At 46.1% G+C, this 12,500-nt stretch overlaps 2 protein-coding genes across 6 annotated transcripts; one reads left to right on the forward strand and one right to left on the reverse strand.

Annotated features, from left to right (window-relative positions):
• Positions 1 to 6,415, forward strand: ARMC7 (armadillo repeat containing 7). Of its 5 annotated transcripts, none has more exons than XM_038371572.2 (4): positions 1 to 504; positions 1,190 to 1,284; positions 1,453 to 1,596; positions 3,242 to 6,415. In XM_038371572.2, the coding sequence occupies exons 2-4, from the start codon at positions 1,194 to 1,196 to the stop codon at positions 3,577 to 3,579; spliced, it is 573 nt and encodes a 190-aa protein (XP_038227500.1). In that variant the 5' UTR covers positions 1 to 504; positions 1,190 to 1,193; the 3' UTR covers positions 3,580 to 6,415. The 5 variants fall into 5 exon arrangements, with proteins under 5 accessions (XP_038227500.1, XP_038227501.1, XP_038227497.1 ...); XM_038371573.2 differs by having other exon boundaries at positions 1 to 479; XM_038371569.2 differs by having other exon boundaries at positions 29 to 504; positions 1,387 to 1,596; positions 3,242 to 4,533.
• Positions 4,744 to 12,315, reverse strand: NT5C (5', 3'-nucleotidase, cytosolic). The gene is made up of 5 exons (XM_038371568.2): positions 12,013 to 12,315; positions 6,278 to 6,378; positions 6,139 to 6,199; positions 5,190 to 5,304; positions 4,744 to 5,091 (listed from the first exon to the last, which is right to left on the reverse strand). Exons 1-5 carry the CDS (start codon positions 12,196 to 12,198, stop codon positions 4,904 to 4,906), a joined length of 651 nt encoding a protein of 216 aa, XP_038227496.1. The 5' UTR covers positions 12,199 to 12,315; the 3' UTR covers positions 4,744 to 4,903.
• Positions 12,316 to 12,500: the final 185 nt, after the last annotated feature.

Below are 12,500 nucleotides of genomic sequence, written 5' to 3' on the forward strand. Positions count from 1 at the left end.
CGCCCTTCTGGCCGGGTTTTGCCCTCCACGTCATTTCCGCCCCGCTGCCTGGGTCGCCTTGTGTGCGGCGCTGGGAGCGCTTAGCGGCGCCACGGGGCGCTGTGCGCGTGAGGGCGGGGCCGCAGAGCCAGGGGCCTGGTAGCAGCGCAGTAGGTCCCGTCCCGGGTCCCTGCCCTCCTAGTCTGTGCCCGGGGCATGTGGGCCGCCGCAGCGCTGCTGGGCTGAGTGCTGCGCCCCACAGGCCCTGACCCGGCCCCCCACAGCTCGCGCCCCGGGCGCAGGGCCTGGGACAGCGCTGGAGACGGTGGAAGGCCCGAGCTGGATTGCAAAGCAGGTTCCCCCTGTAACCGGGTCGGGAGGCACCTGGCTGGTAACCTGGACCACGTCGCAGTGTTGCCAGCTCTTCTGATTTCCAGTGGGAGTCTTGCAATAATTGGGGGTGGTTCTTAAAGCCCCAGCTCCTGGAGTCCTGTGACGATGTGAGAATCTTTCGTTTTTGAAAAGGTCAGGTTCTGTCCCTTGTTGCGGAGAAAAGCATGAAAATGTGATCCGCTCCCAGTGCAGCTCAAAGGTTCAGAAACCTCGCAGCCAATAGAAAGAAACAAAAATGTATTATATTATTGGCAAAACTTGTGATTATTTTGTGCATCTTGACTCATAATTTTTGAATGTTTCGGATTGGCAATAGTGCATTTTAAACATAGAGGGTGCTTCTGCCCTATTCAAACTGGCCTCATCTGCTCTACGGAAATCAACATAACAAATCCACCAAAGGTTGCAATGATGGAAACTGTAGTGTAGGTGAGGATCAGGGGTTTTTACCAGCATTCATCTCATCCTACTCAGAAAAGAGTTAGAAGACACTACAGTAAAAACACTCATGGCTAGTCTTTGCTACCACTAATGGAGCTGCACCTGTGCTAGACCAAATGTGGGACAATTGTCAGTTATTCTCAGTGCAGATAAGGCATATTTAAACCCCATTGTAGCTAGCATGGTTCTGATCCAAACATGGACAGGGCCTGAGCTTGTAATCATGCCACTTGCAGTTTCCTCAGTGAGTCTGAAAGGAGGCAAAAGAAAATCAGTTGAATATTCTACACTTATTAAAATGTTTTTATTAACCTTGCAATGAAACTGGGGCCATTCAGGACATTGTTGTGAACAAAACTTAATTTTCTCTCTCTAGCACCATGTCCCAGAAGCAGCGGGATCTGCTGGAACTGGGGCGGCTTGAATACTTGCAAGCGCTGGTCACCGAGTTCCAGGTAACAGAGAGTCCAGGTAAACTTATAATCCTTTTTCTTTTTCTTAAAGTGTATTCCAAATGTCAGGATCATAACTGGCTCATCAGTTGCTGGTTGATTTTTTTTTTTTTTTCTTCAGGAATTAGACAGCCCAGCCCATCTCAGCTGCCTCTTTCTTCACCTAAATGCTGCTTATATATTGCAGAAGCCAAGGAGCAAGTACTGGCTAATCTAGCCAACTTCGCCTACGATCCCAAGAACTACGAATATCTCCGACAGCTTCAAGTCCTTGACCTGTTCCTAGATATGCTCACGGAGGATAATGAGACCCTTGTGGAGTTTGCAATTGGTAAGGAGTGGATTTAAAACTATTTGTAAAATGAACAATAGCAGTTCCAAGCACTGGTTGGATATATCGCTGCTTTGATTCTGTAGTCCTCTTGAATTTGGGAGAGAGGATCAACCACGCATGACAAACCATCTGTGGCAGATGTTGATCAAACTGCTTAATGCACTGCTGGAAGGCCCTCAGATACTATGGTGATGAGGACAGTATAAAAACCTATATAGAATAGAATAGCTGGAACAGGTGAGAGATCAGGGTAGGGGCTTAAGGTGAATTATTTCATGTTAAGGCAAGTCTCCCCTCCACTCCACTAACATGTTGCAGTGCTGAAAAATAAACAAACTTACTTTATAAGACTAGGTAAAACCTGGAATATTGGAACAAAAACTCTAGTTTAATGGTAATTTTTAATGCATGTCCCTACTATAATGATACAGTCATTGAGAACAACTAAGGTTTTTTCCATAGAGCATGAGCAGGTCCAGTATTGTGTTACTATGGCTATTTTTGACAGTTAATCCTCTAAAAGGACCGGTTCTAAATAATATAATGAAGTCTTCTGAGGAATCCCATTAGAGCCAGTCAGGGTGGATTCAATATACACTGGGAGCCAGCCATGCCAAATTGAAATCCTGAATGGTTAGATGATGTTAAATGGTTAGATAGATAAATACACATAGCCCTGTGTACTTACCACAGCTTCCACTGACAGAGCTGCATTGGGGGTGTTATCGATCAAAATGTTGCTAGTATGGCTGCACCCTAAGTGCAAAGTGTTGTTAGTACAGGATACATACTAGTATTTGCACCAATAGAAATCATATTTACAATATCTTAATTAGTATTAATAATGCTATGCTACTTCTAATAGCACCTCTCATAACTAATTAAGCCACTATAGCTCCTATGCAGTACAGAAGGTATTTCTAGGAATCTCACACTCTTCACTGGATTATAGCCACCTCAGAGGTGAAATAAGGCAGTTCCTTAACAGAAAACCAAGTCTTTTAACCAGAGGATTTTTAAATGACAAGTTCTGTTTGTGTTTAATCTCTTGTGAAAGATGTTACCTCCAACAGCATAGTGCCCCCTAATGTCATATAGGGGAATGAATGCTTTGGTTGAAAAATCACCTTGACTTTTGAGAATAAATTTAGCCCAGGAGCAAGGGAGAGATAGTTTTCCAACTACTATAAAAATTCTGGGCAGTTGATTCTATATGGGGACAAGGGTCTCAGTGAAGTGCAAACCAGTATTTTGTTTCTGGTATTGTATGTACTTTATACCAGTAATGAGCACATTAAATTGGGTGGAATTAACACCTGTAGTTAGTTCAGTGCAAGTCTATGTATGGACACACTTGTATCACAATAGGATGCTCTTGTGAACTAACTTAAGTAGGTTGTTGGGTTTTTTTTTTGTTTTTAAAGAAAACTATTTGTGTTAGACTTGCTCTGAACAAACTAAAGGCATGAACGGCAACGATCAGTTCTTAGTCACCATATAGACAAGCCCTAAGAAAGAGTTGAGGATCCTGGGTGCAGCAGTGCCACTTGAACCTCAACAGGGAGTTAGTTAGGTGTTAGTAAGAGGAGGACCTAAGGTGGTAGTAGCTGGTGCCACACTCCCTCTCTTTTTTCTATTTCAGGTGGTCTTTGTAACCTCTGCCTGGATAAGACAAACAAGGACTATATTTTGGAGGCAGATGGGGTGGCACCTGTAATAAACTGCTTATCCAGCTCAAATGAGGAGACAGTGATGTCAGCAGTGACTACTCTGATGTACTTGACCACGCCACAGTCTCGCCAGCAGACCACAGCGCTCCCGGTGGTGGAGTGCATGCTACGTTTCTCCCTCTCAACTAACAGGAGGCTAAGCAACCTGGCAAGGGTCTTCCTTGAGGATTATTGCTCTCCTATGCAGGTGGAGGAGGCCAGGAACCTGAGCAAACATACAGCTGTAGGGATCCCGCTCCCAAAGGACTGATGTTGTGCAGAGCAGAGGGAGTAGCTTGAGACTGTTATTGCGTGAGAAGAGATATTCTTGATTTCATCTTTAGAGCCCCCTCCACCTGCAGGACTGGTGAAACCTAGTGAAAGACATTCCTAAAATTCTGCCTCAGTTTGAAAGGGGCAGGTGGGGAGCCAGGACATGGGTCCAGAAGGCAGGATTAGCAACTAAACTGTTGTTAATATAAAAGATATTATGGCTGTTGGAGAGCAGGCCAAGCAGCTCCTGAACCATCATCCAAATAACCATTTCTGATGTTACCCTTCCTAGTGTGATTGTCGGGTAACTTAAACCAAACACAATTCTTTTGCATCACCTTTGCCGTAGCTGCAACTATTGCTGCCTGTCTTCTCAATGATTATAGCTTTGAAATATGTTTAAATCATATGGTCTTTATTTCTCAATAGGAGAGAACACTCCTCCTTCCCCCTACAATTTGCAATCTGATCACATACCTCAGGATTAAGTATGAGCCAGTATCCTCATACCGCAGGCACCTGGCCAGTTAATTAGGATACAGAACTAGCCCTACTGCTGTTAAATATCAATAGGAATAATATATTCACCACAATGTAGCTGGTGGGAAAGATGTAGATTAAGATTTAAAAGGGAATACTAACAGCAGACTTCAGCTCAGAAGGACAACTGGTCTTGTGGTAGCTTTTGTAAAACTTCCTCTTAATAAAACATGAACGTAAAAAGAACTTAAGTGTAACCGTTCTGGATCAGACATTCACCAATTACAGCATTTGCAACCTAAATCTTAGCAGCTCATATTAATGCAGGAGAACCAGGAAGTGAAACTATCTATCTACTTTCATTATGAGCCAAGTAGGGTAAAAAGTGGAAGGGTGCTGAAAAGCCAATCTGGCTCAGTATGTGAGATTATTAAAATGGTTAAACTGTTGAAAACAAGATTTCCTTTCCTAACATGGACTGTTTCCCTCATACTTACAGCTTCAGGTACTTGAGTGAATGGGCAGAGAGCAGAGTGCTTTCATGGAGTTTTACAGCCCTACTTCCTCTTTCTAATTTTTTCATCCTCCCTTCCTGCCAACCCAAATCATGCTATCTAGCGTTATAAGCAGCTGCTCATCTCTTGTCAAGTTTCTCCCTCCAAACGTCATTAATGACTCTCCATAAAGATTCAGTAATTTAATTGCAACAACATTTCAGAAATAGTCTAAAGAAGATACAAATCTCAAAAAAAAGAAGCTTTGTATCTTTGGCCCTTAAAACTGCCCCTACCCAAGTCAGTGCACTTTCTTTAAATGGGATTTTGTTGCCAGTTCCCGACTTATCAGTTCCCATTGGCAGTGAGACTAGCATAGCATTCTTTTTCCACATTGCTTCTGCGTTTGCTTTCCACTATCCCCCTCCAGTCATCGGCCCATGACTGCAGCCGCCTGCGTGGGGTGTGAAGTTCTAGATGCTTGTTATGGCAGCAAGTGAACAAGATGTGTTCCCAACTTGGCTTAGGCTCCGCACCTGAGAAGAGCCAGAATGGAAAGCTGAAGTTAGTCGTTCTTTTCTCCAAAAAACAGTAAATCATCTGCTGTGAAATCTCTATCTCAAGTTTCCCAAACCTTTAATGGTGTCTTTGTCATCAACCAGGAGGTCAGCTGACACAACGGTTTTATCCTGGGTCAGAATCAGTCGCTCCACAAACTTAGGACCCAAGTATTTTTCCACCCAGCTGTACTGTTAGGGGAGGAAGTAGAGCATTAGAAGAATTACACTTAGCAGCAAGTTTGACTATTTATAGTATAGCGATCTCGTGCTACAGGCCCAAATCTTTTCTAGGAGTGTTATGAACCCTGCAGTTGGGCCTTGCTGCAGGCTACTAAAAGGACTGATGTGAACTGTACTTTCAGTGCCCTTCTCTCATGACTGCATTGGGTACCTTGAAGTTACACTGGTGTAAAGCAGCATGAGAGGAAGTCAACCTAGGGCATATACTGGGCCCTTCATTATCTAACTGTAAAGTACTTGAGTAACCCCTCTCTCCCTACATTTCTGCCTGGCAGTAATCATCTCTCAATTTAGTCAGAATTTTCTCAGAGGAGGAGCCTCTGGCATGCAGTCCCCTTCTGGTGCAGTGCATCAGAAACCCCTTGGTTGCCTCTGGAGTATGCAGTGAGTCAAGCCAGCATCTAACTTGACCATATTGCATCTGTTCTTTTACCCTCCCCCACTCTTCCCATGCCATTTCTTGCTACTGTGGGTATGAGTTGCTGAAAGTTGTTTGTTTGTCTGGTTTGGTTTTTAAGTTTTATATTCTGGCTTCCATTGCGTAAGACTTAGCTGCCTTGCAAAAGGTATGACACAGTACTGCTCCTGGCCTTTTACATTTCCTCTCAGTCTGAAAAGCTGCCACTCAGATGGAGTATTTTTGCATGCTGGGCCCTGCAGACTTCAGAGGCTGCAGCTTGGCTTTGTTCACATTGGTATGGTACTTGGGCATGTACTAACAGTTGAAAGAGGCTGGATTCTGCAATAGCAGTCTTAAAGTGAGGGTAGGGGGAGATCTCCAACCTTCTCCGGGATGCAGTGCTCATACTTCATCAGGGGGCTCGTGCAAATAAAAACTTCAGTGCTAAAAAGAAACAGCCCTGATTAGTAGTCATCAAACATGGAGAATAGAAAAGAGCTGTGTACTGCAAAGTCTCCTTACTCCTGCATATGGATCATTTCCTGCATGGCTTCAATGGCTCCTGGAATCGGCTCCAACCCCAGAAAGAAGCCAGGTGACTCATAGACACTGGCTACCTTAGCCTGGAAGAGAGATGAGGAGAATTAGCAATTTTTTTTACTGTAGGTTTCTGCATAATAGCTATTTAATTTACCTGAGGGGTATTATTCAACATCAAAAGGACCTATTTTGTCTACATTTCAGAGGGAGAGCAAGTGGCTGAGATAATTGGTAATGGGTTACACAGTCTCACCTACTGGTTGCCAGGACAAATCCAGGCCAGGCAGATAATGACTGGAAGTTGTTACCATCTGGTGGCCTGTGTGAAGTGAGTTGTTGGATCTCATTCCAGTTCCCAGTAGATATACATCCACCTCATTACAAAAACAAACAAAGGTGCCACCAGACAAACACCCCGGAACACCACACTATGATAATTGACACCCTCAGCAGAGGGTCAAAGACAGACTGGGACACAGACTCAGTCATCCTCACGCTTTGCCGCTGATCCTGCCAGACCACAACTGAAGCATACTGGAGGGAGGTTTGCTGTGTTGCTCTCCATGCTGTTGTATGTGTGCTCTCTAAAGCTTCAGGCAACAAGATCAAAATGTCTAAGAGCAGATTCTGGCTTCAGTGCAACAGTTTCCCCATGGTGATAACATCAGTGCAAATTCTATGTTAAGATGTTTAAGTTAGTGGCAAAATGACCAAAAGCCAGGAAATTCAAAGCTTAGATAGTTATTTGTACTGTGAGGGTCAGCGTAGGCAATGTGAAGGCTGGGGAATTAATCTCTAGAAGGTTCAGCAATAGAGTGGGGTGTTTCTAGCAGTCCTGTGCAATTCAGTGCTAGTGACTGGAGTCATTCATCCGCAGAACCGGGTCAGCAGCGAGAGCAACTGCGCAAGCTTTGCCAACCCCACTTCCCCTGGCCCTGACAATAAAGGTGCCATTTAAAACCAATTGTGGTGGTGGGTTTTGGGAGGGGCACCTGTGCACTTGCAGAGACCCACCATAGGCCAGTCACCACCCACCTGGAACAAAGTGACTGGTTTGGATTTGAAAGACAACAGAGATGACAGGCTTTTCTGAAAGGGGGATGAGAGACAATGCCTTCTGCTGAACACAGGCTTGTCACTGACTGTGTTTCATATACCTGTAGCCAAGGGCCTGATTTTAGAGGCTGAAAGGGACCAGGCAGAACAATGATGAGTGTAGTTTTTAATATAATGCAGCCTCCTCCTGTGACTTGCTGCCACAAAGACATTTCAATAATGCAGGACATTTCCTGGTCCTTAATCCTCATTGCCCCTGCAAGGTAGATTTTATCCTGAGTGTTCCAGATAAAGAAATGGAGGTTAAAAGCACTTGTCCTTGGTCACTGCAAATTGCAGAACTGGCTCTCAGTCTGGTGAGGTCCTTGTTCCCAGTCTCATGCATAGTTGAGACCATGCTGACTTTTCTTGTCTGTTTCTGGAAGTAAATAAGGGACAGAATTATCACTGTGCTCTGGCCCCTTTGTGCTAGCTAGGTAGGCTGGAGAACAGAAGTGCTGCAAGGCAGGTAAAAGGCCGCTCTGGAGAACACCCAGCTCAGAGACTCTTACACCAGGTGCAGAGCCATCTCCAGCAGCCACAGGAGCAGGGACTGTTTTCGAACAGAGTGGAGGCAGAGTGGAGGGGGCATGAATGAAGGTCCTGGCCAGGACAGACCAGCAGCCTTGTGATCCTGCTCCCCTGCTCATTGTAGCAGGGGAACAAGTTACAACAGCCCTCATTTGCATGGGGGGACTCCACTGGCCCCCACAGCCCATTAGTATGGGAGGCACACGCTGCCTCCTCCTCAGTCCTGGTGCCTGTGTTCCAGGCACAGGGGTGAGCCTGCTTGTAATAATATAAGAGTTTTATCTGCTTCTACTCCACACTCTCTCTCCTCTGCCAGAAACAGGACACTTCTAGTCAGCTCCAAAACTGACAGTTTTCAGAGGAGGGGAAAAATTTACTGCTCATTCCTCAGCAATCGGAGCAAGACACAGTGTTTTCATGCAGCTGCCCGAGTTGTGATGACGTGGGGAGGAGGGGGGATAACATGTGACAAAGATATTTTGCAGTTGATGGAAACCAGACCTTTAAAAGGAACAGAGGAAGCTTTTGACCTACACACAGGCAGGGTTTAAAAGAGTGATCATAAGCTAGGAGAAAGTTCACTTTCAGAGGAGAATCGTTTAAGGGTATCAAGGGCCTAAAGTGAGGCAAGGGCACAGAAAAGGTGAGTTAATACAGCTGTACTGTATGGTTTGCTATATAGTTCAGAGGCACCTTTGCCCCCTACGAAGAAGCTACACTGCCTGAGGTGGGGTACAACCCTCCATTAATTTAGTTATGCGCTTCCTCCTCATTTAAAACGCAGCAAACAAAATTAAAAGGGTCATTCATGCACCTTTTAGTTGGAAATAACTGGTCTGCATCCAACTCAACTTTTTTTTTTTTGGTAATTGACTTAAGACTGGGTGGTTGATCAGTGACCTGGGTGAAATCACTTGGGGAGTCTCAGTGCTGGTTGTAGCAGAACGCTACTCACATCACAGAACCCACCACCACTCTTCAGCGTCTCGTTAGCAATCACAATAGTCTAAAGGATTGACTAGAATGTGGGGACTAAGCTCCCACTCACACTTCGGGTAGGTCTACATGGGAGCTTGGGGTGTAATTTCCAGCTCCAGGAGACATACATGCACTAGCTCGGATTGAGCTAGCATTCTAAAAATAGTAGCTATGGTGGCATGAGTGTTGGGACAGGCTAGCTGCCCCAAGTACATGCCTAAGGTTTTAGACAGGATTGTACTTGGAGTGGCTAGCCTGTCATGCCACTTGCCTGCATTGCACTCACTCTGCAGCAGCAGCTGAGCTCCTCAGGTTTGGTCCGGCAGCTCTTCAATCACCAAATTTTAGTGAGTGGTATTGCATCCTGGTGCGCCATGTCACAATACAACTCAGTTTGGGGGCCCGCAGCAAACTGCCCCCTTCTCTTGGCTTCCCCAAGTTGTTGTTTGTTGAGTTATTTATCCTTTTATTGAATCTGGCTAAGCTAGGATCCGAGTGTTGTATTGTGAACACTTGTCAATTGAGAAGCAGAACCCAGATCGTTTCACAAAGACAACTTGGCAGTCAAGTACAGTAAAGAGAAAGAAGTTAAACACAAATAACTTTTAAAAAACAAAGCATTTACAAAGTGAAATTAGGTCATCTTATATTATGACCATTAATAGAAAGGAAGCAACATTTAATATTAAAACAAGAATTAACAACTAAAACTTGGAAGTAGGCAATGGCTAAAGTTCAGAACAAATGGACAATTAATAAAATACCTATTGATTAGGCAAGGATTAAAATACCAAACACTGACATTTAAACACCAAAAAGTACTAAATGGGATTCAGTAAAGGGGCAGAGCGGATTATTTAAATATGGAACTAAGACACGTGCCTATCATCAAATAATTTAAATCAGCGTAGCAGCTAGTACCCCCAGTCATGCTCGGTAGGGTACAGACACATACAAAGACACAGTGCCTGCCCCGGGGCAGAGACAGTTTCTTCTTGCATGTACAGCACCTAGCACATTTTGAAAACAACCACAATTAAAATTAACAGCTTTCTTTCATCCTGACCTCAGCTGGATTCAAACCAGTGATCTAGAGGGTACTGGCTCTGTATCCTACTGGCAACCATGAGTTTTGGGGTCGTGGGCGGTATAGGTATGGATCAGTATGACAGACCCACAAAAAGGTCACAATCCATCTTGCCACCATGAGGTGGATTACAGACTCACCACATCATAATGTATAGACTAGCAACACAGACAAGAGCACTTAGCCTACTAGAAGAAAAACGTTTGCCCCAAAGCATTTGGATACCAGGGTCGGATTCACTCAGAGAAAAAACTATTTTCATTTCAATTGGGTTGGGATCCTATTTACTTAACGTAGGGGACAATGAAGGTGCTGAAAAGTTTCTAGTACGACATCGTGCATCAACTATGAGAAAGGGACTGAGAGACTTTTTCCATTGGACCATATGAACTGGAACCATAAACTCGCTAAACATTAAGTCTCACCAAATGAGGGTTAAATCCATCCTCATCATCGTATCCACTCATTATGCTCCACACCTGAACATAGCCATTATATGAACAACATACCCCCATATCTCAATGTCTGTACTTCGACCCATTAACCTTTTACCCCCTATCGGGGATATTGCAGATTATGTATTCCTTTCACCGTCCGATCCTAAACTGAATTTTGCACCCCTTGATAATCTGTGCCTTATTCCCTGATAACCAGAAACTTTTACGCTTAAACTCTGTACCATTTTTTTATTTTAACATTATCTTCATAAAATTATTAGTTCTGTTAAAAATAGCCACAAACTACAAGCAAGTGAATTGCCTGATCAGATTAAATCTATGAAAAATCAGACCTGAATTGAGTGATCCAAGGACCTAGTTCTGGCGACAGAGAAAAAGAGGAACTGAATAATGGTCTTTTAACTGCCAGTTACATGCATGGGTGGTTTTCTAGCCTATTTGGGACCTTAAAAATAGAAGCAGTGGATGTCTCAGGGAAGGTATCGGATGTGACTTGGTCCAGCACTCCTCTTACTATCTGTAGAGGGCATTAAATATTCTGTAAAGAAGAGAAAGCTTCAAATCCACGTTCCTAGTAGTTTTCTTCTTCTTTAATGTTTACAGTTTACTTAAAAAAAAAAACCACACAGCCACAGCTCTCCTTTTCCACTGAATGCATCCGATGAAGTGAGCTGTAGCTCACAAAGCAGATCCTCAAATAAACTTGTTAGTCTCTAAGGTGCCACAAGTCCGCCTTTTCTTCTTGCAGATACAGACTCACACGGCTCCTGTTCTGAAAACTCGCATTCAGTATCCGACATTAGGGGAATCCACCAAAGGAAGGAGTTTTGGCTACTGGAAGCTTAAAAGATCCGAGTTCATTTGCAGCTTTAACACGTCGTTTCCCGTAGCTGCTCTGTGCACGGCAGTTCCCTCCCCACTAGCCCCATCCCAGGTCTGGTGCGAGACTCAGCTAACCTCCATAGAGCGCTTAGAGATCCTTGGACGGATGGTTTCATTACCGCTGCTGTGTAGCGAGAACAGGTTGTCCGAGTGGGCGAATGAACGCAACGATAATGCTGTTGTGGACAGTTTCAGCTGGAGGACATTTTTACTGGTTGTGGCTGAGTGAGGAGGCCGGACTGTTCGTCCCGTCCCCCCGCATCTTGGGAAGGCGCTCACGCTGAGCCGATTATGCTCCAACTGAAAGTTAACAGTGGTAGCGTTCAACAATCCTCTGTGCTACAGGGTAGCCTGCATTTTACCTTCCCGGTATTATAGGAAGAGCGCATTTCCCGCTCTCCACTAAAGCGGGGAGAACTGCTCAGGTGCCCCAAGCGACGCTCACGCCGCGCTCCTTCTGGGTTTGCGCTCAAGCCGATCCGTTGAGATCGGACGGTCCCCCTGGCTCTGTGACACGCCTGCCCCGCATTACCACTCTCCCCCGGCAGCCCCTCTGCCCAGCCAGGCCACACGGCCCCCGGCCCGCCGCGCAGCGCAGCGCAGCGCAGCGCAGCGGGTGCCTTGCTGGGGGATACTTCTGCCCTGTCCCACCGCCCGCGACCCAGCTCCAGCCCCCGGCCTCTCACCGCCAGGTCCGCCCGCAGGCGGCGGTACTGCTCCCGGACCGAGAAGCCCCTCCGTTCCGCCAGCTCCACGTGGGGCTCCCCAGGGTAGCGGGCGAGGAAAGCCCGCAGCACGCCGCCCTCGAAGTCAGCCAGCACCCCGTCCATGTCCACCAGCACGCGGAGACGGGACGCGGTCGATCCAGCCATAGCGCTCGGGGCCGGCTGCCGGGTCTAGACGAGAACCCACCGGGTAGCAGCCGCCGCTGCGGAGAGCCCCCAGCGGCTATTATTCTATAGGACTGGGCGGAGCTTGGCTTTATGAATATTCATCAGCCCCCGGCGGCAGGGATCCGAGCGCTCGCGGCGGGAAAGCCCGGCCGGCGGGGCGCGGCGCCCAATGGCTGCACGGCCGGGGATGGATTCACGGAAGAGGCTGGGCTCCGGAGCAGCGAGTGGGGAAACCCTCCACCGCTGCAATCCGCTCCCGCAGATCGTGCCCAAGCTCAGCC

The sequence above is a fragment of the Dermochelys coriacea genome, chromosome 14 (assembly GCF_009764565.3).
Source record: "Dermochelys coriacea isolate rDerCor1 chromosome 14, rDerCor1.pri.v4, whole genome shotgun sequence".
Taxonomy (NCBI): domain Eukaryota; kingdom Metazoa; phylum Chordata; order Testudines; family Dermochelyidae; genus Dermochelys; species Dermochelys coriacea.